Genomic DNA, 23,134 nt, shown 5'->3' on the forward strand with positions numbered 1-23,134 from the left:
ACCACTACAATAATTTCTCGGCTTAGCGTAGCGTAGCGTATTTAATACCAAATGACTCCTTTTCTCATTCACTCACACACTCACACACACACTCTGAGCATCTCAAAGTGGGGATAAAGATTAGTTCTGGTTAAATAGGATGAGAGCTAACAGAAGCCTTGGCGAGACGAACACCCCAAACCACAGCACTACACAAACGTTTCGTTGGAGTATTTCCAAGAAAGTAGTGTATCACATCCGTCCACGGCAGAGGAACTTCATCCACGAGATTAGTGTAAAGCAACCTAGACCCCTGTCAGGTCCTATTAGGTTCTTAGTGAGGAGGTTTGCAGATTCATCCAGAAGGTGTCATGTCGAAATACATGATGGCCTCAACATATTTTCAATGTTAGAATGGGACTTTTTTTAGTTGCCATCACAGACGGACCTGTTAACATAAGGACAGTTTTTTACTGTCACCACTTTATACTGTCAGTCAACGTCAGTAAAACATTTGATCGTCTGTCATTTGAAATTACACAAGACAACTTTTATTGATCACTTGTGACATGATACAATCGCTGCCTTCCCAACCCCAATGCTTTCGGTTTTGGCCCCATCTGCCCACCCCAAGAACATGGAGGATGTTCATTGTACTCAAGCACAATGACATTTTTGTTTGGGGTTCTCACTCGGAAATTCAAAGTACAAGGTTTGGGAAAGATCATGGCCATGGCTAAAAGTCAGTGAAGAGTGAGTGTGCTTGGCCTCTGAATCACACATCCCAGACTTGTTCATATATACATATACAACATACAATATATATTTTGTGGTGTAGTGATGGTAGAGAGCAAAAAGGTTGATTATCCCATTACTTTAACAGAACAAAATGTGCATGTGTGTCTGGTTTTGTGCTCATCGACGTCTGTTTGGAGAAACAATAATTGAAAAATGATGAGGGATGAGATCGACTAGGCTGAACAGGTTGTTTAAAGTCAACTTACAGAAATAACAACTGTTAAATGCAAGTTTCTTCAGTCGTGATGACTGCTACTACAGCCTCCGTGTCAACTGACAATGATGTTAGCGGCATGGATACGTAATTACCCCGCCGAGTGAAAAAGCAGTTCACTCTGATAATCAGGCTTGGATGTGTTTACATTCTTATAATCTAACCAAAGCTCAGTTCTAGCTGTCAACATTTTTATGTCCTTGGGCAAGACACTGAACCACAAGTTTCTCCTGATGTGTTTGCATAAGAATGGATGAATGAGAGGCCAATCGTAAGGTGCAGGCCATTTACCATTCCCTTATTCACCTATTTGGTTCAGGGTGTGGGGGACGGATCCTATCCCAGAATGCAGTAGGCAAGGTAAAAGGAACCACACTGGACAGTTTATCACAGAGCTGACACACACAGAGAAACATAGTCACACTCACGTTCACACCTGTGGACTATTTATCATTTCACCTGAGGTGCAGGTCTTTGGACTGTGGGAGAAAACCTGAGTGCACTAAACTGTCATATAAAAGGGAGTGTTTGGAGCATTTTGTCTCCCAGTGAGCTTCACAGGTACTCAGATATGTGATCTGGCCAATTGTCTTTTTTCTTATTTAAATGAAAAGCATACTCTCAATTGTGCCTCATTAGAAGTCACCATGCATAATATCAGCTCCTCTGTGGGTTTCTTTCTCAGGTCCAGTGGAGCATGTCCGGCTTCTCGCTCCCTTCGTGGTCATAAAGAACAAGGAGGTGAACATCACAGCAGTGGTCTTACCCAGCCACTCACGTACTGTTACCTACTTCTGGTGGCTGGACAACAATACTGAGGTAATCTTTCCAGGACATGGCTCATTAATACACATTTCAGTCTAACGTTTATATTGCATGCTACTCTATGCTGGCTGTTATCTGTGTAATTGAAATTAATATCTTTTAGAAGTCAACCATTATCATCAAGTCATTTGTAAAACATCACCTTGATAACAGTACAAGTTTGGGCTGCTTTTGTCAACATTGAGTGGGGTTTTGGAAATATTGTGAAAACAATGTCACCAAACCAGCTGTCATTTTATTGTCAACAACACAGATACAATAGAGTATACCTCGTTGTATCCACTCATATTATTGACTCATTAATCTGAGAAATATTTGATTCACATGATTGTATTCAATGGTTGAAGTCATCTTGAAGTCATCATCATGGACATTTCAATTAGTTTTTTTGGTTGTATGACTCTTTGTGGGTTGCAAATGTATTAAACATTTTATCTTTGGTCATTTGATGCAGATATGAAGCTTTGTATGCTTATGATGTTATTTATAATGCACATGTAGTGGTTTTACAGTTTTTCACGGGTCTCTGGCAAGGTTACGAGTGTAAACTGGAAACTGTCAATCTGATCTGGTAACCGCTCTCACCATCCTGCAATGGGAATTTCTGTTCTACATCTATTCAAATTCTATGCCTTTTACACAATCTTGACTTGGTAAAAGGACTTGGCCAAATTGTACCTGATGATGCCGTTGGACGTGAGATTATGGTCTCAGGCCTGCAAAAGGGAGCTGGGCTCTGCTTAACTTCCCTGAGTAAAAGATGATAGAGATATATTATGAACCTTTTGCTCTTGCAGCCCGTGATAACGTTGGACGGGAGTATCTCACACACCTTTCCCAGCGACGGAATGCACACCATCACTGTCCAAGTGGCTGCAGCCAACACCATACTGCAGGATACCAAGACCATAGCAGTCAAAGGTCAGTATTTCCTTTATATTTGTGTCCTGGAGCTTACTACTGTCAACATGTTTTTTTTTTGTTTTTAATATGTTCAAAACATGCAGTCTTATGGAAAGAAGTTAAATATTTCAGAATACATCAATTTAGTCCGATACTTGTACCGTCATATATATAGTCTTCCATGTGTAAAATGCTTTTGAAATAAAACTGCCTCTTGCATAAAATATATCACATTACTGTTAGAACCTCTAAAGAATATGTCTTCATTTGATATGAAGTAATCCGGCAGCAAGTATCTGTAAAATGCAGTGATTTATTACCTGCGGATGGGTTAGCATAAAACTGTGACATTTTCTAATTATCTCGAAGTGCATCTGGTACATTTAGCCAAAGGGAAGTGCAGGGGATATGAGAAACCCTCCTCCTTTCATCAAGTGTTAACTACCTGAAACTCAACTTGAGCAAAATGACAGTTGGCACAGCTCCCTGAGAATAATGCCTCTGGATCCGAGTGAATTAATGGCTGATTCTCCCCCGACTCTCCTCGACAGATTTCTTCAAATCTCTACTTTTATCTTTCTCCCCTAATCTGGACGAGTTCAACCCCGACATACCCGAGTGGAGACAGGATGTGGGGAGAGTAATTAAGAAGGCTTTGCTCCAAGTGAGTGATTTTCATTTTCTCTGTCCTCCCCTCTCTTACGTACATCCTTCTGTCTGTCTTCAACTCCTTTCCTTTCTGTCTAATTTATCCTCTATTGTCTTACTCACTTCACTATTTCTCATTATTTCTTAAGCTCCTATTACGTTTGCTGCCCAATACTCAGTGGTGCGGCAAGAGAACGCCCTCGGGTCACCCTGTGATTCATCACCAGACAGGTGTGAAGACGCCTCCGCTTTCCTTAATAATACTTCAATTTTATATAGCGCTTTTCAAAATACCCAAGATGGCTTCATGAGCACTAATTCTTTAATTTTTAACCTTCTGGTACCTAGCCCTATTTTTAGCCCTCTGCTCGAAAATTGCATACCCATACTAAAGAGAGTCCCGAGCTCTAACTACAAGGTCTATTTTAATAATTTTCATGCTAGAATACTGGAAACACTTGTGAGATGTGTTGAATTGTGTAAATATTGTGTATATGTTACTGGTTAATAACTGATACACTTATGCACACACAGCTCAAATTGAAAAATTTCTAGGTTCGCCTGAAAAAAAGCACTTGTATTGAACTTTTTTTTTTTAAATAATGCAGCTGCAAGCCTAAAACTACGCCACAGACATAGAACAACACGTTTTACATGTCCCCACAACATATTTTACTTCGATTGAGTGAAGCAGGCCAGCATAAATGGTCATAAAAATCAAAATTTTGATTTTCGGAACCAGCTGTTGCATCACTGTATACTAATTTTATATACTACATAACTAAATATTAACTATATATTCACTTTTCTTATCACTAAGAGTGTTCAATAATCCTAATAAATCAGTTTGACACCATTTTGAATAATTTTGAGCAGTTATGATGTGTCATATCTGTCATTCATAACAATAAATGGCTCATAATGTGTGTCTATGTGACCCTGGTAAGGCCGATTTACTCGTGTGAGACATTTTTAGATGCGGGATAGTGCAACGGGAGCCATGCAGGGGTGTTTGATCGTATCCGGGTCTGTTTACTGACTAGAAATTGCAAAATGCTGGGCGAACCCCCCTCTCTACATGGATTGCTCCACCCCACAGAATCGTCTGCCATTTTGTGATTCATTCCGCCAGCACATTGATCTCACTCACAGACATGCAGCAGAACATGGCGGGCAGAGCTGTGCAGAAATCGGCTCGAATAAATCCGTTTTTCATCGCCAAAACGTAAGTTTTTTTTTACCCAATTTTTTTTCTCGTGACCTGCGGCTGATGTTGGCATGCATACCTATAACTTTTGAACGGTTTGAAAGAGAGTAATTTGGACGCCGCTGTGCGTTTCCGGGTCAAATCATGCCCCTCCTGCATGTGTTCATCCGCCATGTGCGATCCTGCTCCGTGATGAGAGAGCCATAGAGTGAGCATAGGTCGTCGATTTTTGGCCAAAATTGTGGCAAATCTTCTAGATATCTTCCAGATATGATATTAGTTCATGTATAATTGTGTTTGCAGTGTTTACAATGGCTGGTATGATGATGTTGCTCGGACTTTTCCCGTTAATTCGATATTTAATATGTCTGGAGCAATAATCATATTTCTTTATGAAAAATGCTTTCTACGACACACTGAATGCTGCACACTCTAAAACAGCCCCCCGTGGGGGGCTCTCGGGTCCAACGGGTTTTAAAGTCACAAATCAAATGATCTCAGAAGCATGAGGGCCTGTGAGTGATGACACCTGTCACCGTGTCTAATGTGTGTGTCTGCGTGTGTGTTAGTGTACTTGAATGTAGGAGGGGTGCAAGTGCTCTCAGTGTGTGTGGGAAGCGCACCCATCATTGTTAAGTGCTACTCATCTCCCCATTCACAGCTCATGAATAGCGGACTGCATTTGGTTGTGCTGCGCTCTTGGCCTTCTTACCAACATATTAAGCATTAGAGCTGCAGGTGGGCGTTTTCGAGAAATATTTAAATGGGTGAAGGGGATCTCATGAATAACCTGGACAACCCAGACTCAGGTCCATGCTTCTGAGCTGAGTGGTTAGCCTTACCCTGGACTGTGATGCCTTTGTAAAGCAATTTGACAGAAAAAAAACATATTTTTGTTTTTCCTTCTGAGACCAGAAGTAACAGGTTTCTGGTAAATGATTTAGCTCAGAAACATGCCAGTTAGATTTTGCTTATATTTTACAGTTTGTTTCAGGGCATAGTTCACATTATTGTAGTGACAGTAACATGTTTCAAGTCAATGAAGTTTGCTCCTTGAATTTTGTAATCTCTTCTATATTTCATAAGTGAATTTGATCAAAACCTTGTGCATACAGTCATTCGTGCAGTACCACCAACAATTAGCAATTCAGGAAATTACCATGAGGCTCATAATACATGGAAATCATAAGTGCATTAACCCTCTTGTAGAGTTAAAACCTACTTTAAATCCTATATTATTCCATGTTCTATCTTGCTCACATGGTGTATCATAGTAAAATGGAGGATAGGATCACATTTGTTCAAGTCTGTCGAAGAAAAAAAATACTCATTTGCGTTCATATGCATTTAAAGAGTTATTTTCCTTCTTTTCATGACCAGTTGGGAGAGCAGCAACCAGTAGCTCTTTCAAGTACATATGGCATGAGAGTATTGTACAAACGGATAGGTTCCCCATGTTTCAAGTCTGTCCAAAAACAATAGTCAGGTGCCCATATGAACACAAAAACAGGTTTTGCTCGCTGCAATCATTCGTATTGTTTATACTGGCCATTAGTCACAGGCCATTAGTTAGTAATGGGAGACAAAATCCAAATTATTAAATTTTATTTTATTTCTGGTGCTCAATATCCCAAATTTGCCTCAGAGGGCTTTGCAATCTGTACGGCACAAATTGAGTAATCAAATATATTCTAAATTTATAGTCTTTTTAGAAAAGATTTCCTTATTCATGTTCTCCTGGACAGCCTTTCCTTGCTGAGGTGCAGTGGAGGGATAGTAGAGCTCCATCACATTGAAATTGATGTGTGGGTATAATATTAAATGGGATTCTAATTATAAATAAAATATCTCGGGATATATATATATATATATATATATATTAAAAAAAACTAAAAATATCAATGCTGTACATGGGCAATTACAATCACATCAACCAAACCATAGGAAAGGATATGGATAGAGTGGATTTTAGCAGCAATGTGGTGAAAATGAACCTTTTGCCATGGCTATTGTGTTTATTTCAATCCCTGCCAAAACAATTCTCAGAATGGGATGAATTAATATATTTATTTGGAGAAGAAAGAAGGCCATAGTCCGATACACTACACTCAAGTTGCCAAAGGACAAAGGAGTTTAGCACCCATACTCGACAACCAATTAATCGGTGTCATGGTAGTTTTATAGCTAAGAAAGTGGTTGAGACTTTTATCCCTGGAAACCAGATCCAAACACTCTTTGGTGAAGAAGCACACACTAGAGATACCATGTGTATAACTGTTCCAATATCAATATTTAAGTTCCAAATCTGGTTCACTCTTACCAGACATCTTACATTGAAATAAGGACAATGAGTGTTGCGATGGATGGCTTGGGATAGTAAATTAAACCAGGCATGTATGCTTCAACATTTCAACGGTGGATGAAAAAAAAGCAATTTGTATTGTTATTGAAACGGGAGATCTAAGAAGTTTTCAAGATTAGAAGGACAGATTTACACTTCGGAATCAAGACTTCAGACCAGGTAGAAGTTACGGTCAATGCCTATCATCAACATACATTTAGGATTATTTTTAAACTTCATCATGGAATGCCAGGCTCAAACTATGTTTTATTTAAAACCTAAGTGGGAAAAGCAATAGCAGCACTATAGATATCCACAAATTCCAATAAATGGAGATCATTTAACTGGAAAAAATAATTAGTTTCTTTAATACGCCTATAGTTTAAAAAGCAAACAACTTCTAAGGCAAAAAACATGTTTGAGGCAATGTGGCAATACATTTGCAAATCATGCACATATCTTCTGGAGTTGATCTGGAATAGAGGGCATTCAGTATTGTACGAGGTATTAGGATATATAATCTCCAATAAATATTCCATTATATATCTGGACAATATAACTAACTGATGCTGAAAGAAAATTATTTCTTAAAGGTTAAAGTCCTACCCACAGCTGGCAGTAAGTCCATTACAAGGAACTGGCTTGTAACGGACTGACCCCGACATAAACAGTGGCTACACATAGTACAGGAAATATTGGCCGCACTGTGTTATAGCGGCTAGCACCGTTTCCTCACAGTGTGTCTCCATGTGTCTGCCCTGTGACAGCCTGGCTCCTGTCCAGGGTGCCTTAGGCCAATACCCAGTGATAGGCTCCAGTCCCCCCGCAACTCTGAGAGATAACGGATAGATGGAATATCTGTGACCTAAGCAAAAAGATGGATGGATTAGGATTACAAGTAAAGACAAAGGCATTGTAGATTTTCTGTATACTGCATCTGACACAGACTCAGAGACACAGAAGATGAATACAATACAAAACAAACTGAGGACTCAAGTAACAGACTCAAACATTAGAGAGGCTGAAATTACACAAAAACTCAAAACTAGGGCGGATGGTCAAAGGCAAGGAATTCAGCATAGATATATACATACTGCTCAGACAATGAACAACCCGCTAACAACCTATATAAGCTACCAATGAAAAAGACAGAGGCCAGTCCACAACTGATGTCTTTTCAACATAGTAAACAACTCCCCCACAGTAAAATAGGAGATGAGAGTGGGAACAACTTACAATTAAAGTCAAGGTACATTTAACTGAGGTGCGTGTTGTTGCCCTGTTGCTGAATCTCTCCAGTCCTGACTTTGCACTCTTTGACAAGACTCATTTTGGTGCAGCTGCTTCTACTGGTCCTGAATGCACATTCAGTAATGGAGGTTATTTCATTCCACCTTGTATATCTTCAGCCACCCCCCTCTCATATTCCCTTAACGTTTCTCATCTCAAACTCATGCAGTTCACACTGTTCGTACCCCCCATAGCTGGCCTTGAAGGTTAATGCAAGCTACCAAGCCATCATCTCCTTATTGCTTCCCCAAAGGCACCAAAATACTTCCTCATCTGACTGATGCATGGTAAATCATGCAGAATTGTGCAATATTTTCTTCTTTTCACTCTGTTAAACAATTGTATTGTTGATAATTAACTTACTCTGAAATTGCATTTCGGGATTTAAGTTAATCCCCTCACAATTATTGAAAAACAATCCTGATTTTAAGTAATATTAGGATTTTATATATACTTAGGCTAGGGTTAGCACTATATTGGCTTAAGTGATTAGAGATTGGAGGTCGTGTTATACTGTATAGCAGCTTATAATTTGTGAAACGTCTTTGCCTGCTTACCTTGCACAACTTGGATTCTTGCAACATCAAATGCATGTGCCAAGTACAGCCTCGGAGAGCTGCTCACAGAGCTGCCAGCATGGCTGAAGACATTTTGGCTGTTGAGCATGAACACTTGATTATCGCAATGTTGCCTAAATATTACATAGAATTGCATCTAGTACGTCAAACAGGGTTTATCCGTATTAGATTTACACTAGACTGGACACTATGTAACCTCCGTGAGCGTCTCTCTTCCTTGCCATCCTAATCTGAAATCTGTATCCAGCAGTAGATTTGCAGAGCTTCAAAAGAGAGCACTCCAAAACAGCTTTTTATTCCAATAACTGATTGCAATGGGGACAAACATGGTCAAAGTGTATTGATTTTCTGCAGGAGCTATTGCCTCTTCTGTCATCCTATTCACTTTATGTCCCCCTCTGCCGCGCCTTCTCTCATTGTAAGTCATGCCCACGGCTATCATTTGTCCACTACTTTGGTACTCAAATAGTGATTTCTGTGCTTGATAATTGATGTGCTTTGGCTATACCCACTCCATTGTTCACACAGGCCACTGAGAAAACAGAACCATCACAGGCTCTAAAATGAAGAGTGATCACCACCCAGGCTCTGCCCTCCCTGGCTTGTATACACTGGTTAATAGCTGAGGACTCAAGAATTGCTTTTCTGGAAACAGAAACATTTGTTTGGCTTCAACTTGGCATCCTCAGAAATTGAGATCAATCCAGAAAACCTCCATCAAATAGTTCTCTTTTATTTCCTTCAAATAACCTAGTTACAAGCCCGAAGGCCGTCCTGTGAGTACAATGGATGTCAAAAATGTCTAATGTTCAGACTTCTGACAGTATATTTTAACGCTAATCCAAACAGTTGTGAATGGACAATATGAACTGTGAACATTTCCTGAGAAATTATATTTGATACAGTAGGGCTCTAACATTTGTGAACCAGACATAAAGGTCATTATGCATTTGACACGGTGTCTCTTTGTATCTCTCACTCTGTTGCTTTCTGTGTGTTTCACCCTTTCTTTCTGTCTCTCTCTATCTCCTTACCTCTCTGCTTCTCCCTCTCACAGAGCAGTCCTTGTCTCGAGGGAAAATAATAGTTAGGAGTTACTCCAAAGCCACCCTTCCAGTGTTCGTGGTGGTTAGTTAAAACACTGCAGAATGCTCTCCAAGACAATACAATGGAATTAGAAGTTTGATTTACAGTATAGTTCATCATGTTTATCTTTATAGGTTATATCACTTGGCTTTTACTTTATTTACCAAAACTGCATTTATTAGGGGTGGGTATCCCTAGAGGCCACACAATATGATATTATCACAATACATAAGTGATATTATTGCAATTTTACGATATTGCGATATGCTGAGTATTGTGATATCAAACATTGCAATATATTGTGATTTATTACCTATTTTCAACTGCAAGTAATGTAGTTTTTCAACATTGGTTTTATCCAATAAGATGACGTTTTCACTTGGTTCATCTCCCTTTAGTCCATTTACAATAGGCCTGTAGCCAATGAACTAAAATATGTATCATCATCTTCAACTAATTCCCTCTACTCATCTATTTTAGGGATTTGCATAAAACACACAATTGAAATGGTTAGGAAATAACAGATGGTATTTCAGGTCATAATTCATCTCTAATATCTATTATATATTGCTGTGAAAACATCTCCTTAAAACAACTGGATTTATTCAAGTTTCTCACCAAAACCACATTTTACAAGATTACATTTGAACACAACATAACGTTATAATTTACTTTTGTCCAATACTCATTTTCCTGAATGGAGCTTGAACACATCACAATGTAACGTAATGGCACCTCCATATCATAGCCGTACGGCTCTTCTCCATTATAACAGCTGCTGCTGTCAGTGTCTCTAACGTTATATCTCTCCTCCTGTCGATTTCAACATGGACTTAATGTTCATATGTATTGTTATCAGACTAGACAGCATCAAGGCCGATCTTCAGATCGCATATTGTTACTGAATCTAGGCCGCTGACGATAAGTAGTAACTTTTTTTCACACTATGAAGGTTAAACTGTGTAATTGTTCAGCCATTCACATGACTCCCTGGAATTTTATAACCAAAAGGTTCTCTCAAACACACAAAATAAACTGGCGCACACGCGAGTTAACGTGACTATCGCCAGATGAGATTTCACCTCACACACAAACAACGTGTCTCAATGCAGGAAAAAGGACACCAAAGATATGGTAGCTTTCATCAATTGTTATGGTTATGAAACCGTGATTTATATAACCGCAGTTGATCGTTTAATCCTGACATTCCTAATTGCAATTTTAATAATAATAATAATACATTTGATTTAATAAGTGTTTTTAAAAAAACAAAGGAGATACAGTTTAATTTAATAAAAGAGATAGATACTTGGCGTTCGTGTATTGATACAATATTGCTTCACAAAATATCGTGATACTATGCTGAATCCATTTTTCCCCCACCCCTAGTATGTATTATGGCGATCCAGCTTGCAATCCTCAAGAACGTTACTATCACTGCAAAATATTGGCACGCAAACCATCCAACCATACAAGCCAATCAAACAACATAGCAATCATGTAACTTTGATTTTCGCTTTAAAACATAAAAAATGAATAAGGCAAAAAAGCGATGTTTTAAATTCTAATTTGGATTTTTTTTTTATATGTATGTGGAGAAGGTACACACAGTGAAACACGCAGAGCATTAAAGCCTCAAAAACTTTATTAAGAGGTTGAAAATATACTAAGATGATCCACAACGTCTGTACCCTTGCTGCTTTTCTAGTTTAAGTGCTGAGTATACAACCACTTAGGCAATCATATCTTGATTGAGAGTTTGAGGACATACTAAGTAGCTACTACCTCAAGATTAAAAATGGACTTTTCATGGAAAATTACACTTAGTCCATAATCTGAACAGGTATACATGTTTACATAAAAATGCAAGTAGTAGATCCTACTACTTGCATTTTTATGTAAAGCATGAAACATTGTGTCATAATAAAATGTGCAAAACGAAAAAAGTTGTCTAGCCATGGCTCACAACAATGCATATATTCATCACTGGCTGGTAACAGTCATCATACAGTGTTTCTGCGGTTTGCCAGTTTCGTAATGAAAGGCCCGGGGGGTTAAGGTGGCTTGCGGTTTCGGGTGTCAGTTTTACAGCAGCCCTCACCTAGACCTTGCCGCTACCCGGGTAAATGTAGTTCCCTGAAGAAATCAATTTCCCATTGTGTACTTCATTCAGAACGCTGGTCTCTCCTGCTGCAGTGCCAGGCAGGCTGTGCTTACACGTACCCAGGATGCATTGTGTGCTACATCTGAGTATTAAAGAAAATAAACTCACAAAATGGTAAAACAACCACCATCAGCAACTGTGGTCCGATCAAAATAAATTCTTCCTTCACAGAGTAAGCTGTGTACACCTGCTCTACACACTGTTTCCCCCGCTGCAGCGGCTCGTTGGCAGCTTTCACACCTTCTTCGGAGGCAGACTATTAAATTATAAAATACAAAGACAAACATCGTGTTAAAATCGCCCTGTTGTCTTTTACAGAGTATCTTCAGAATCCTGAAGGAGGTCTCTAAGCGCACCTCTGTCTAAGTGAGGAGGAAAACCTTCATGCATAGTTAGGCAGACACGGCTCGCCTTCACTGGGTTCACCGGCGACAGCATCCAACAAAAAACTGCCCACGCTGACATTCATTACAGCAGAATGAATCTGTTTCTGTTGGCATCGGAGGGCAATTTGAGCTCCATCAGTTGATGTTAAAAATCCTCGTCCATAGCATCCTCTGCTCTCAGATTTTGGGATGTCATTTTTGCTGTTGGAAATGTAAGGAATATTTGAGCGGCATTGCGCCTCACTTCTACCAAAGGACTCTAGTAGCAGTCTGTAGTTCCTCTGTCTACCACTGGGACATGGAAGTGTGGCAAACACTTTAGCCTGTTTTGCTGCCGCACCAAACCACACACCAAATGAAAAGAAGCCTAAGAGCAAGTTTATACAGTCAACTCATATCCACCGCTACACTCACAGGGCAGAGGCATCCTAATGCAACATATATCCAACGCTCCCTTTTGATTTTGGCAGTGTAGTGAGTTGATGTTCCTCTAGAAGGGACGCTATCATTTGTGACTCCCCACTCCCTGTTGCGCTTCCTTTTGCACGCAGTACAAATGCAGTACATGTATCTCATGGTCAAAACAATCCACTCCTGGTGAGTTGGCTGACTTAACTGATGTAATCATATGACTTCATTGGCACAGAGCAAAGCCACGCATTTTTAATTGATGAAGCTATTTGTAATAATTACCGTCAAAGGTCATTTTTTCTGCCTTGTCACAGGTGTCTGATTTCCCAGAGGAGCAGCTCTTGGTAGCCGTGTTCCCAGGAGTTCCAACAGCTGCTGAGCTCTTCCTGTTACCTCACAAGAACCAATCAGAGGGCAAGAAAAAGAGTGAGGAGGGGCTTGAGCAGGTATGGGTGACAAGGATTAAATTTTACATTCCGAATTGTTGAAATGTCAACTAGATCGCTCTTTGCCAGTCAAACACCATGTTGTATGTGTTTAACAGGTGTCCGATATAATTGTAAGCGCGCTGAACCAAAATCTGGTGGAGTTCGAGCTCAAGCCTGGTGTAAGGGTGATTGTGTACAACACACAGTTAACACTGGGTAAGAAACATTTGCTCTCGCTGCTTTCAATACTTCCATTAAGTTATTAACCATAACAATTGAACTTGCACAGGCACTTTCAATAAGGCCCCATCATGTACTGTTCTTCATTTTGAACTGACATGAAAGAGAACTCTAATAACCATGTTATGACAACAAGAGTTTCTCTTTGGTCCACCACTTAAAATTCCTGTCAGTGTGCCTCCTTTCCAGGCACAAAGACACATGGGAGGGGGTTTGATTTCAAGTGGAGCTCCTTGAGACGATCTTTTATGACTGCCATCAAAAGCTGAACATCTGTTCTATTTCTTGAATCACCATCCAACCACAACTTGGGTGTTACACGGAGTATAATTATGTTGATTATTTAGTCCTTGAGAAAGAACACTGTACAATTTAAGGGCAGAAACAAAATTCCGAGTCAGTCCTTTTTAATACTGGGGAGGTTGGTCGACATTCGAAAAACTTCAAACTGTTTTAAGTATCAAATCAATGCTGGATTCATGGCGGCACATTGATTGTAAAAAAACGTGGCTGGTCTGGACAGCTCTACTTTCTTTATTGTTATTGGTAGTCCTCAACAACTCCTGCGTTCCACTGCTGGACAGATATACTTACACTGTATCATTGCTTGGCCGGTTTCATTAGGCACACAATCTCTAGAGGCACACAGCCATGCGTTGTCTGTAGCTCAAAGTGCTAGGTATTAACAGCCTGGCATGTGCTGCTCTGTGACATTCTGTGGTGTGCTGCACTCTAATGACATTGGAGGTGTACCCAGCTGGATCCCTCTTTATATTTCACCTCCCAAGAAAAGGTCTAAAAAGCCTTCAAGCTGCTTGAGAAAGGTCAGCAGCATACGCACCACTGTCTCTGAGCCGAAGGGCTCGGGACTAGCACGGAAACATCGGAGAATGCTATGTGATTTCCCTCCAAAGACAGAAATGAATGCACTCTTCAAATTAATAATTTAAGGTGGATGTCTTGGAGCACTTAATCAAAGTCAGTGCTCGTTGGGTTGGCTTCTTGTTTGAGGTGAATATAAGTGCATTTAACCATTTCAAATCCACCTGAATTATAAGAATTACCTGCAGCTGTCATCTTCTTTGTCCAGCAATAGAACCAGCAATTTCATACTAACACAACTTATGGCAATTAAGGAGATTCTAAAGATAAGTGCATCATCTCATAAGCCATTATCATCATCATATATATATACACACACACATGGAAGAGCAGTGTAATTCATTTACTGATAGAGACAGGTTTTACATAATTAGTTGTTAATGTGCACTCAAGAAAATGAGAAAGATTGCAATTTGTATGTTGATGGAAACTGATGACAAATAAATGTCTTAAACACCACATATTCTTATGCTAAACTGCCTAAGCACTTATTGGTATATTACTGTATATACGTGTAGAAAATACATTAAGAGTCCAGATTTATGATACTCTGGAGTTTTTCACAAAGAGTAGTCCAATGGAGCAATGTTTTTTATTTTATTTTATAAAACTTCATGTGCGTGTTTGATTGCATTTACCCAATATCTTTTGCCAATCGGACCTTGTGCGTGGGCAGATAGCAGGTGCAAATGATGCACAGTTCATGCTGCTATCAGCGGCAGCAATCCATTCTTTGTGAATTCGCTCTTTATGGATTATGGAGTTGTGATGTAATGAACATTCAATTCACATGACTGATCAGCTGTTGGCGTCTTTCCGAATATCCCCATAACGCGTGAATACCTTTCTTAGTCTCCAGACAGCATGAAACATGGCCAATGCCTCCTCCATTTTTCTCTAGTAAGATGGCCATGGCGACTTGTTTTGTTTCTAGTTCGCAACATCTACTTCTTCTACTCTGTTTACTGGCAGATTGCAGCCATGCGTACGTATCCTATAGCGCCCCCATTCTGACCAAGCTACGCTTAGCAAACCAGCTTTATCCACTCCAAACCAGTTGATGGAAATGTACCAAATGTATATTTATTTTTATTATTTTGCTAAAATGTGCTTGCCAATAGAATGGAAACACAGTTACTGGAAACATTAGGTGACCTTTAAATACCACCATATCATTTTGATGTAAATAGACCAGATATAGCCTCATGATAAACTACCAAAAACAAAAGAAAAATATTGAACACTGTTTTAATAAACCCTTCTATTTTCAGTTATACATTGATTTCTATTGCTTAATTTATTGTACTTGACTTGATGTATACATACTAATATACTAATAAGTGCTGAGGCAGTTTAGCATAACAATATGTATGGTGTTTAAAACATTTACTTGTCATCAGTTTCTATCAACATACAAATTGCAATCTTTCTCATTTTCTTGAGTGCACATTAACAACTTATGTAAAACCGTGTCTATTTATCAGTAAATTAATTACACTGCTCTTCCAACTGTTGTTCCCAAATAACTAACAAATTGGCCATACAGGGGAATGATTATATAACGACTTTCAACATCTTAACTTCACTTACTCACTCACATACTTAACGTATCATCAGGGACAACGTTGTCCTACATCCATTCACATCACATTTACCCAAATAGCTAGTCTGGGCAGGTTGAGGTAAAAGATTAAAAACAAACAAAAAGGCAGACAACAACATTGAAGCAAGTGTAATGATAGCAGAATCATTCCTGTCCTCTCTCCCGCTCCCACAGCACCGTTGGTGGACTCTAACCCCAGACACAGCAGCTCCGCCATGCTGATGCTCCTCTCAGTGGTGTTCCTGGGCCTAGCAGTGTTCCTTATCTACAAATTCAAGAGGTACCCACCTGTATGATTACTTCCACCTGCTGGACTTAGACCGCTAGTGTATATATATATATATATTACCATACTGTCCATTATTGATGATGCCAGATGAGCACAGTCTGGACCAATCTATCAGTCATCTTTTGGTATTTGATTCGACAAGGCCCCCTCGAGGTTGTAGATAGACTTCTAGCAGGATTCCGATGCATGAGGCTCACACACAGCAATCAGTGATAAAATGCGGAGAAAACAACCATCAAATGGTTTAATATGCAGTTGCTGTGCCTAGGCTGTTATTTGCTGAATAAATTATTCATACTCAAAATGATTCTCTTGCAGAGTTGCAGGGAAATGGAAAAGCTGTCATTAATTATGGATATGTGTTTTTTCCCATTAGTCTAAAGAGCATGCATTTTTCAAGAAATCTCACAGTTGACAAAACAGAGCAATTAATAACCAAAATGAATAGTAATTGGAAATAAATTGGATAGTGACTAAATAAAGATGTATATTAACTATAACAAATGCAGATGGGAAAAGATACAAATTTGACTGTAATTTGCGTATAGATTAGTTACTAAGATATGACTTTGAAAGTTGAGTAGTCTTTGAGGTTGGTAGAGAAATGTTGTCATCTTAAACTCATTTTGTTTGAGTTGTGAAAATAATGCCTTAAAAGAATATGTATACATATATATTTTTCTTTCATTCTCAGAAAAGAAAAATATGAAAAATGTAGCCATTAGATGGATTCTAAATTTTCTTGAGGCTCATTTGTTATCCGTTCTTTTGTAAATCTTTAGAAAAATACCTTGGATCAACATATATGCTGAGGTGAACCAGGAGAAAGAGCAGGAGATGATTGGCTCGGTGGGCCAGGGCAACAGCACGCCTAAAATCACTCTGAGTGAGTTCTCCACATCCAAAGAACTCATGGAGAAAGAACTGGATGCCAGGGTCAAACGTAAGTGAAGAGCTATCATCCATCGGTGAAATGATGTATGGAATCAAAACGTTTACTGGCTGACATTACTGTTCATTGTAAAGACTGCTCCTTGAAAGGGATTTTGCTCTGGGCTCATACGGGGCATTTGCTTCTTTTAAATTTGAAGATGGTTTTAGAGTTAAAGTCAGAATAGGCAAAATAAATGTGTGCAGATTCACCCCCCAGGCATCAATTTAGCGATTGAATATGAATAATTTTTTAAACAGAGTTGCCACCTGAATCACCTTCCAGCATTGTTAATTGTAAAGAGAGGAGGAAAGCAGAGGCAGCAGTAGAGACAGTCCTGGTTGGGTTTTAACATAGTGAAGGATAGATTCTAGCAAGGCTTGCAGTACTGAGAACAATGAATAATTAATAAAACCAACATCTTTAAGCATGCGGCCTCACGATTCAATAAGCCAGCAGGAGCACAGAGACCGTGGCCTTAATCACTTAACTCTTTGGTCCAAATATGACTTATTTAAAAATAATATTTCAGTCCAGAACGAAGAAGAAATCATTATTAAATTGACCGAATGCTGCTTACTCTGACCTTACATGATGCACAGAGCGTGCAGCTTTTCCAACATAAAGCAGTACAGGTTATCTGGCAAGTGCAGTTCCTCATTTAGCTCAAGAATAGCTGATTCTGATTCCATGTGTTCAAATTCAGAATATCTAATAACTGAAACAGGTATTGCATGGTGGTGAACCCTCAAGCACCAAGATCATCAGTATTTTGCTTTATTTCCAGCTGAATATTTCCATGTAGTGAAATATCCATTGTTACATTTTGCATACAAGCTGTAATCCTCCACAGAGTAGTCGTAGTAGTAGCCAGTTATGGAATCCTGCAGCAGCTTGACCTGATGATGGTACAGGAGGTTGTGGCTCATACTGAATAGAATGTAATAATAAACGGTGACTGGACTGCCATACTAAGAAGGTAAACAAATACGGTACTCCGAATATAATTTTAATAATAGTTTGAAAACATACACTGGAAAAACTGAATAGAAAAGAAACAATCATGTGAATGATTTAACAAATTTGTTCTCACAAGCTTAAGGAAAAAAAGACAAGATTTAAAAATGTCAGTAGAAAAGAAGCTTGTGTTGAACTGTTCCACACTCTGCAGGTAGCATTAGTATATTTCAAAGTGAAAGGTACCCTATGGAGTTTTTACATTTAGATGTCAACTTGGGAACCAGCATTTCTCTGTATTTTCTAAGATTTTATAGTCCAAACAATCTATTGATAAATCAAGAAAATAATTTGATAATGAAAACAATAACTATTTGTAGGAACAATACATTAAAAGGGTACTCCAGTGCTTTTATATTGCACTTCCAAAAAGTCAGGGGAAAAAGATTTTGGAAGGAATGGTCCTAATCAGTGCAGAAGAGGAGAGCTATCCCTATTACACTAGGCACTACATTTCCCATAATGCATCTCAACAATGGCTTTCATTAGACCCTACCTGCCTGGCAAAAGCCACAACTTTCAAATTCAACACCCAGTTTGTCACGCTTTTCTTACAAATTCATGGTGTCCAAACCCAAACCGATATAACCCTGGTGACATCATCAACCTCTAATGACATATGTGTAAAATCAGTGGAGTTCCCCATTAATCTGTGGCATTGATTATGTTCATTAATTTAAGCCATGAATATTAGCAGCTTCTTACTTGTCTCATATAGTTAATACATTTCATAAGTTATTCCTTTTGCATGTCTGTGTGTGTTCAACAGGCCTTTACACACCGGGGGCATTTGGATGTCAAAGTATTTTTTTCAACTGTTGTTTTTGTCATATGCAAATATTACTGGACAAACTAAATTATTTTCAAAATAATGTTTTTTGCACCACCAAATGAGGCATCAACCAATCACGGGTTGAGTTGCAATATATATTTCAATTTAAAGAAAATTGAAGGCTCTGTATTATGAACCGAGACGGCAAACTTTATTACTCCTTAACTTTGACAAGACCAGATCCACTCCTCCTATTCTTAACCTTTCACAATAAAAGCCATAGACATATAATATCCGCAGGCGAGTATTTCACCATTTCATTTTGTTTCATTCATCCGTCATGACCCTGGTGTGTGAAAGCTTTTTAAAAAGGTGTCATAATAAAAAGGCACATTTTAGTAATGGCCCACTTTTGTACTTCCATGCTATTTCACAGCCTCACAGCCTTTGATAAAAGAACATTTCAGTAATTAACATGAGGTGTCAATGTCAAAGAAGGTATTCATGTTAGGGGCGTCACAGTGCCAACACACAACTAACTATCTTTGTTCTTGGCTTGTTTTTCTTCTTTGCTTTCATCCATGTCTGCTCAGGAGGAGTTGGAAATGCCTGCGAGAGCACAAGGGAGATTCCAAACTGTACTAGCGTGTAAAGCCGGAGCAACAGTTTATGTACAGAGCAAAGTATTACAGTGTCGGGGGGGGGGGGGTTCTCTTTTTCTGTTTTGTAATTCTCAACACAGCTGATGTTAATAGTTTTCTAAGGGACCTCATTTATACAGACGTGCACGGATGCCTCGTTCTACAACATCCATGCAGCAAATGTCAAGTTACACAATGAGATCATTGTAATTACTGGCAAACAATGTATACAGTTGTGTGGATGTAAGCTACACAACGACATTCACATGCAGACTGAAATATCTTTCATCAAAACCTATGAAGAGTTATGTACATTTCCGAAGGAGTTTGCTTTGAAAGTCATTTCTGCCTATATAAAGACTATAATGTCTCAGTCTTCAATCAAACAGGGAATATTATCCAAATGTACAATATTATCATCTGTTCTGTTAAATGTATATATTATTACTTTCTATTTGCTCGTAGTCTGAGTACCATGGCGACGACAGAGGATCTGACAATGGTCTGTTGTTTTTTAAAGTGTGTTAAAAAGTCAAAAATCAATTTTGTTTTTGTTAAGGTCCTTGACTTGTGCATGGTCTTATTGAGGACACAGTTTCTGTGTTGTAGATAAGCAAGTGTTGTAAATAGTTATTTTCTAATCATTCATCAGAAGAGCCAGATCGACTTTGCCGAGACTTCAGTATTGCTCTCGTTACTGTCGGGCGATATGTATCTAGTAGAAAAGGGTTCGTATGTTGATACGGGTAGAACTGTGTTGGCATAAAACATGTCCAACTTCCCACCATTTCCTTGAGAGTGAAATGCATAAGATCAACATATTCAATATATTTATATTTGCATTAGGAATATACAATAGATATTCAGACATGTTTACACAGATGACAGTTTTTAAACCTACCTGGAACAAACGTTACTTTCCATTGGCTCTGGTAGTTCTGATTTAGCCCCAGAGCAAAAGCTGTATCAGTTATTATAAATATGTATTGTGGCTGCCAGTGATCAAATTCACAATATTCAAGTGATGGGAGAACCATGATGACATTCATTCCAAAAAATAAATGGTGATAATGAAGGTTATGTGTACAACCTCTAAAATAGCAGCAGGTTTCTGTTTGGCAAAATACCAATCTTAATACAAATATGAATCTTTCAGTTATTTATGAATACTTGCACTTGTTTAAGGTTACACCTGCCGCTTTTGAAATCCATCTCTCAGAAAGCCTACAGAGTATAAATATTTGAACATTGCTCATGTTATATTGAATATAGGATATCACAAATAGCTGCTTATTTTGTCCATACATGGATACAACAGTGAGTTGGAATGAACCCATCAGTGCAGTGATTCTCACTTGGTCCTGCACAGGGTGTTCCATGCAGCTTGAGGACTGTTTACATTTGATAGCTATTTCTGTTCATTTGAAAATAAAAAACTAAAACTTGAATATTGTCTCTAAATATGAAGACTGTAACATTTGTATTCATTTAAACATCTAATAAAATGCACAAAGAGGATTGTGGCCACTGATAACCATAAATTCCCCGTCACTTACAACCTCTATCTGCCCTAACTCAAGGTCTGAGTCACTAAGATATTGACGTAAAGTTATTACAGCACAAATAAAACAAAAAGTTTTGCAGCTTAGTGCAATTAGCCAGTTTTTTTGCGTCTGATTCCAATTATCGATGTGGCAAAGTATTAATGTGCTGGGGCCAAAGAGTCGGTTGTGAGGCCATATAGACTGGGCTCTGGTTGGACTCATTTAACTTCTCTCCCTTCATCGTGCCCATTTACGCCTCTGCGCCGCAGAGCACATACAGTATATGCGGGTGGAGGAAATGATACCACATTAATGAGGAAAATATGAATTATATTCTCTAATTTTGAGACGTTTTTTGAGTTTATTAATTACCTTCAGCGATCCCATGGCAGCAAAAATTGAGAGATGCTGTGCGCATCTATGCACGAAGCACAGCAGCGTAACTTCATTAATTATTTAATCTCGTTTTTAAAAATGATATTGGGGAGCTTTATTTATTTAGTGTTCATGACACACCTGACCCACACAATTAGGGATCGCTGCATGTATTGAACAAACTCAGAAGTTGTCTCAAATGTCTCAGAAAACTCTTAAAATAAGAGAATGTAATTATTATTTTTCTCATTAATGACGTATCACCCACCTGCAACAGTGTTCTGCAGCGCAGAGGCGTATCTGTGCACCGTTTGATGCATTCCTGGCTCAGACTGTCACCCGTCACAACTGACGCATTGGCTTTAAGCCCATTTATACTTTACCACGTGGGTGATTGCAATCACATGCAAATTATATTTGTGCAGCAATATGATTAGGTCACTATCTTTAGTGAATCGGACCTATAGTCAGGGCAGATAGTGGTTGCAAATAATGCACTGTCAGCGGCCGCAATCCATTCTTTGTGAATTCACCCCTCAGTGCACTAATCATTTCAGTGTAACTGCACGTGGCTATCAGCGTGGATTTTATTGAATTGGACTTTTTCTGCAATAAGTCTCATTTGATTAGAAAGGGGCAGATTTTATGCTAAATATCTGCATATTACCTCATTGAAAAATATCACAGGAGCACCGAGACGCCGTTTGCTTGGCAGCACAGTTAGGGAAACATTTCACCCTCGGCAGGTGCTTTGAGAATTACAAGCTTTCTTTCTATCTTCTTTGCACAGGTTTATTGGCCTCAAAAGCCGTGCAATCCTTTTTGAATTTTCCCGTAAGTGTACAAACAGATTATACACAGTACAATCTCGCTGGTAATGAATCCACTCGACCTGGTGCCAACAGGCTTCTTTTAAAAGCCCCACACTTGACTCACTGCTTTGCGGTTAGTTTGAAATGAGGGAGTATCGTTTTCCCAGCATACAACCGTCCATCAGTGCTGTGTTCTCCAGGACTACAAAAGCTGAGTGGCCGCGGGTTGTCTCCCGTCGGCCTCCTGGTATCCAACACGATGATAATCAAAAGGAAGCTGGACAGCTGAGCAGAGGATGCTCCATGCAGAGCTTTCCCACAATGCTCAGCTCAAGTAAACAGCACTTGCAGGAGAAGCGAGAGGGACAGGGGAACACTGCACAAAGTTATAGGCTGTCACATCACACATGCATTACCTCAAACAGAGTTCTCATCTCAAGCCGAATAGCCATGCCAAGCCTGGTTACTGCAGACAGAATACACATTAAAGAAAGATTGTTTTATAGCTTTGTTGTTTTCAACTGTTATGAGCAAAGTGTTTGGATTTTCACTTTATTCTGATTCTTATTAACAAACCTGTATTTGGAGAAACAGTAAAAGAACTATCAAAAAGTTTGTGCTTAGTGCTACTCAAATCATACTACTTGTTTCTTCTTTTTTCCCCCCTCTTGGACCCTTTGATATTGTAAAGAATGTACGAGGACTCGACTGGTTCATAGCCAGGCCTTAATGCTTTGTAGCAGCTGTAGCTGGGCAAGAATTTGGAACTC

The 23,134-nt window shown here is 39.0% G+C and overlaps 1 protein-coding gene across 5 annotated transcripts in view; it reads left to right on the forward strand.

Annotated features, from left to right (window-relative positions):
• Positions 1-19,689, forward strand: part of sorcs3a (sortilin related VPS10 domain containing receptor 3a) — a 214,523-nt gene extending 194,834 nt beyond the window's left edge. For 2 of the 5 annotated variants that reach the window (XM_031867062.1, XM_031867067.1), the window contains exons 20-27: positions 1,677-1,810; positions 2,614-2,737; positions 3,271-3,383; positions 13,121-13,276; positions 13,375-13,474; positions 16,158-16,263; positions 17,055-17,215; positions 19,586-19,689. In XM_031867062.1, coding sequence (XP_031722922.1) covers positions 1,677-1,810; positions 2,614-2,737; positions 3,271-3,383; positions 13,121-13,276; positions 13,375-13,474; positions 16,158-16,263; positions 17,055-17,215; positions 19,586-19,644 — 953 coding nt within the window. In that variant the 3' untranslated portion in view covers positions 19,645-19,689. Of the gene's footprint in view, positions 1-1,676; positions 1,811-2,613; positions 2,738-3,270; positions 3,384-3,516; positions 3,770-13,120; positions 13,277-13,374; positions 13,475-16,157; positions 16,264-17,054; positions 17,216-19,585 lie in introns of those variants that run through there. The other 3 variants (XM_031867063.1, XM_031867065.1, XM_031867064.1) reach the window with 3 other exon arrangements.
• Positions 19,690-23,134: the final 3,445 nt, after the last annotated feature.

The sequence above is a fragment of the Anarrhichthys ocellatus genome, unplaced genomic scaffold (genome assembly GCF_004355925.1).
Source record: "Anarrhichthys ocellatus isolate YVR2014 unplaced genomic scaffold, GSC_Weel_1.0 scaffold38, whole genome shotgun sequence".
Classification (NCBI taxonomy): domain Eukaryota; kingdom Metazoa; phylum Chordata; class Actinopteri; order Perciformes; family Anarhichadidae; genus Anarrhichthys; species Anarrhichthys ocellatus.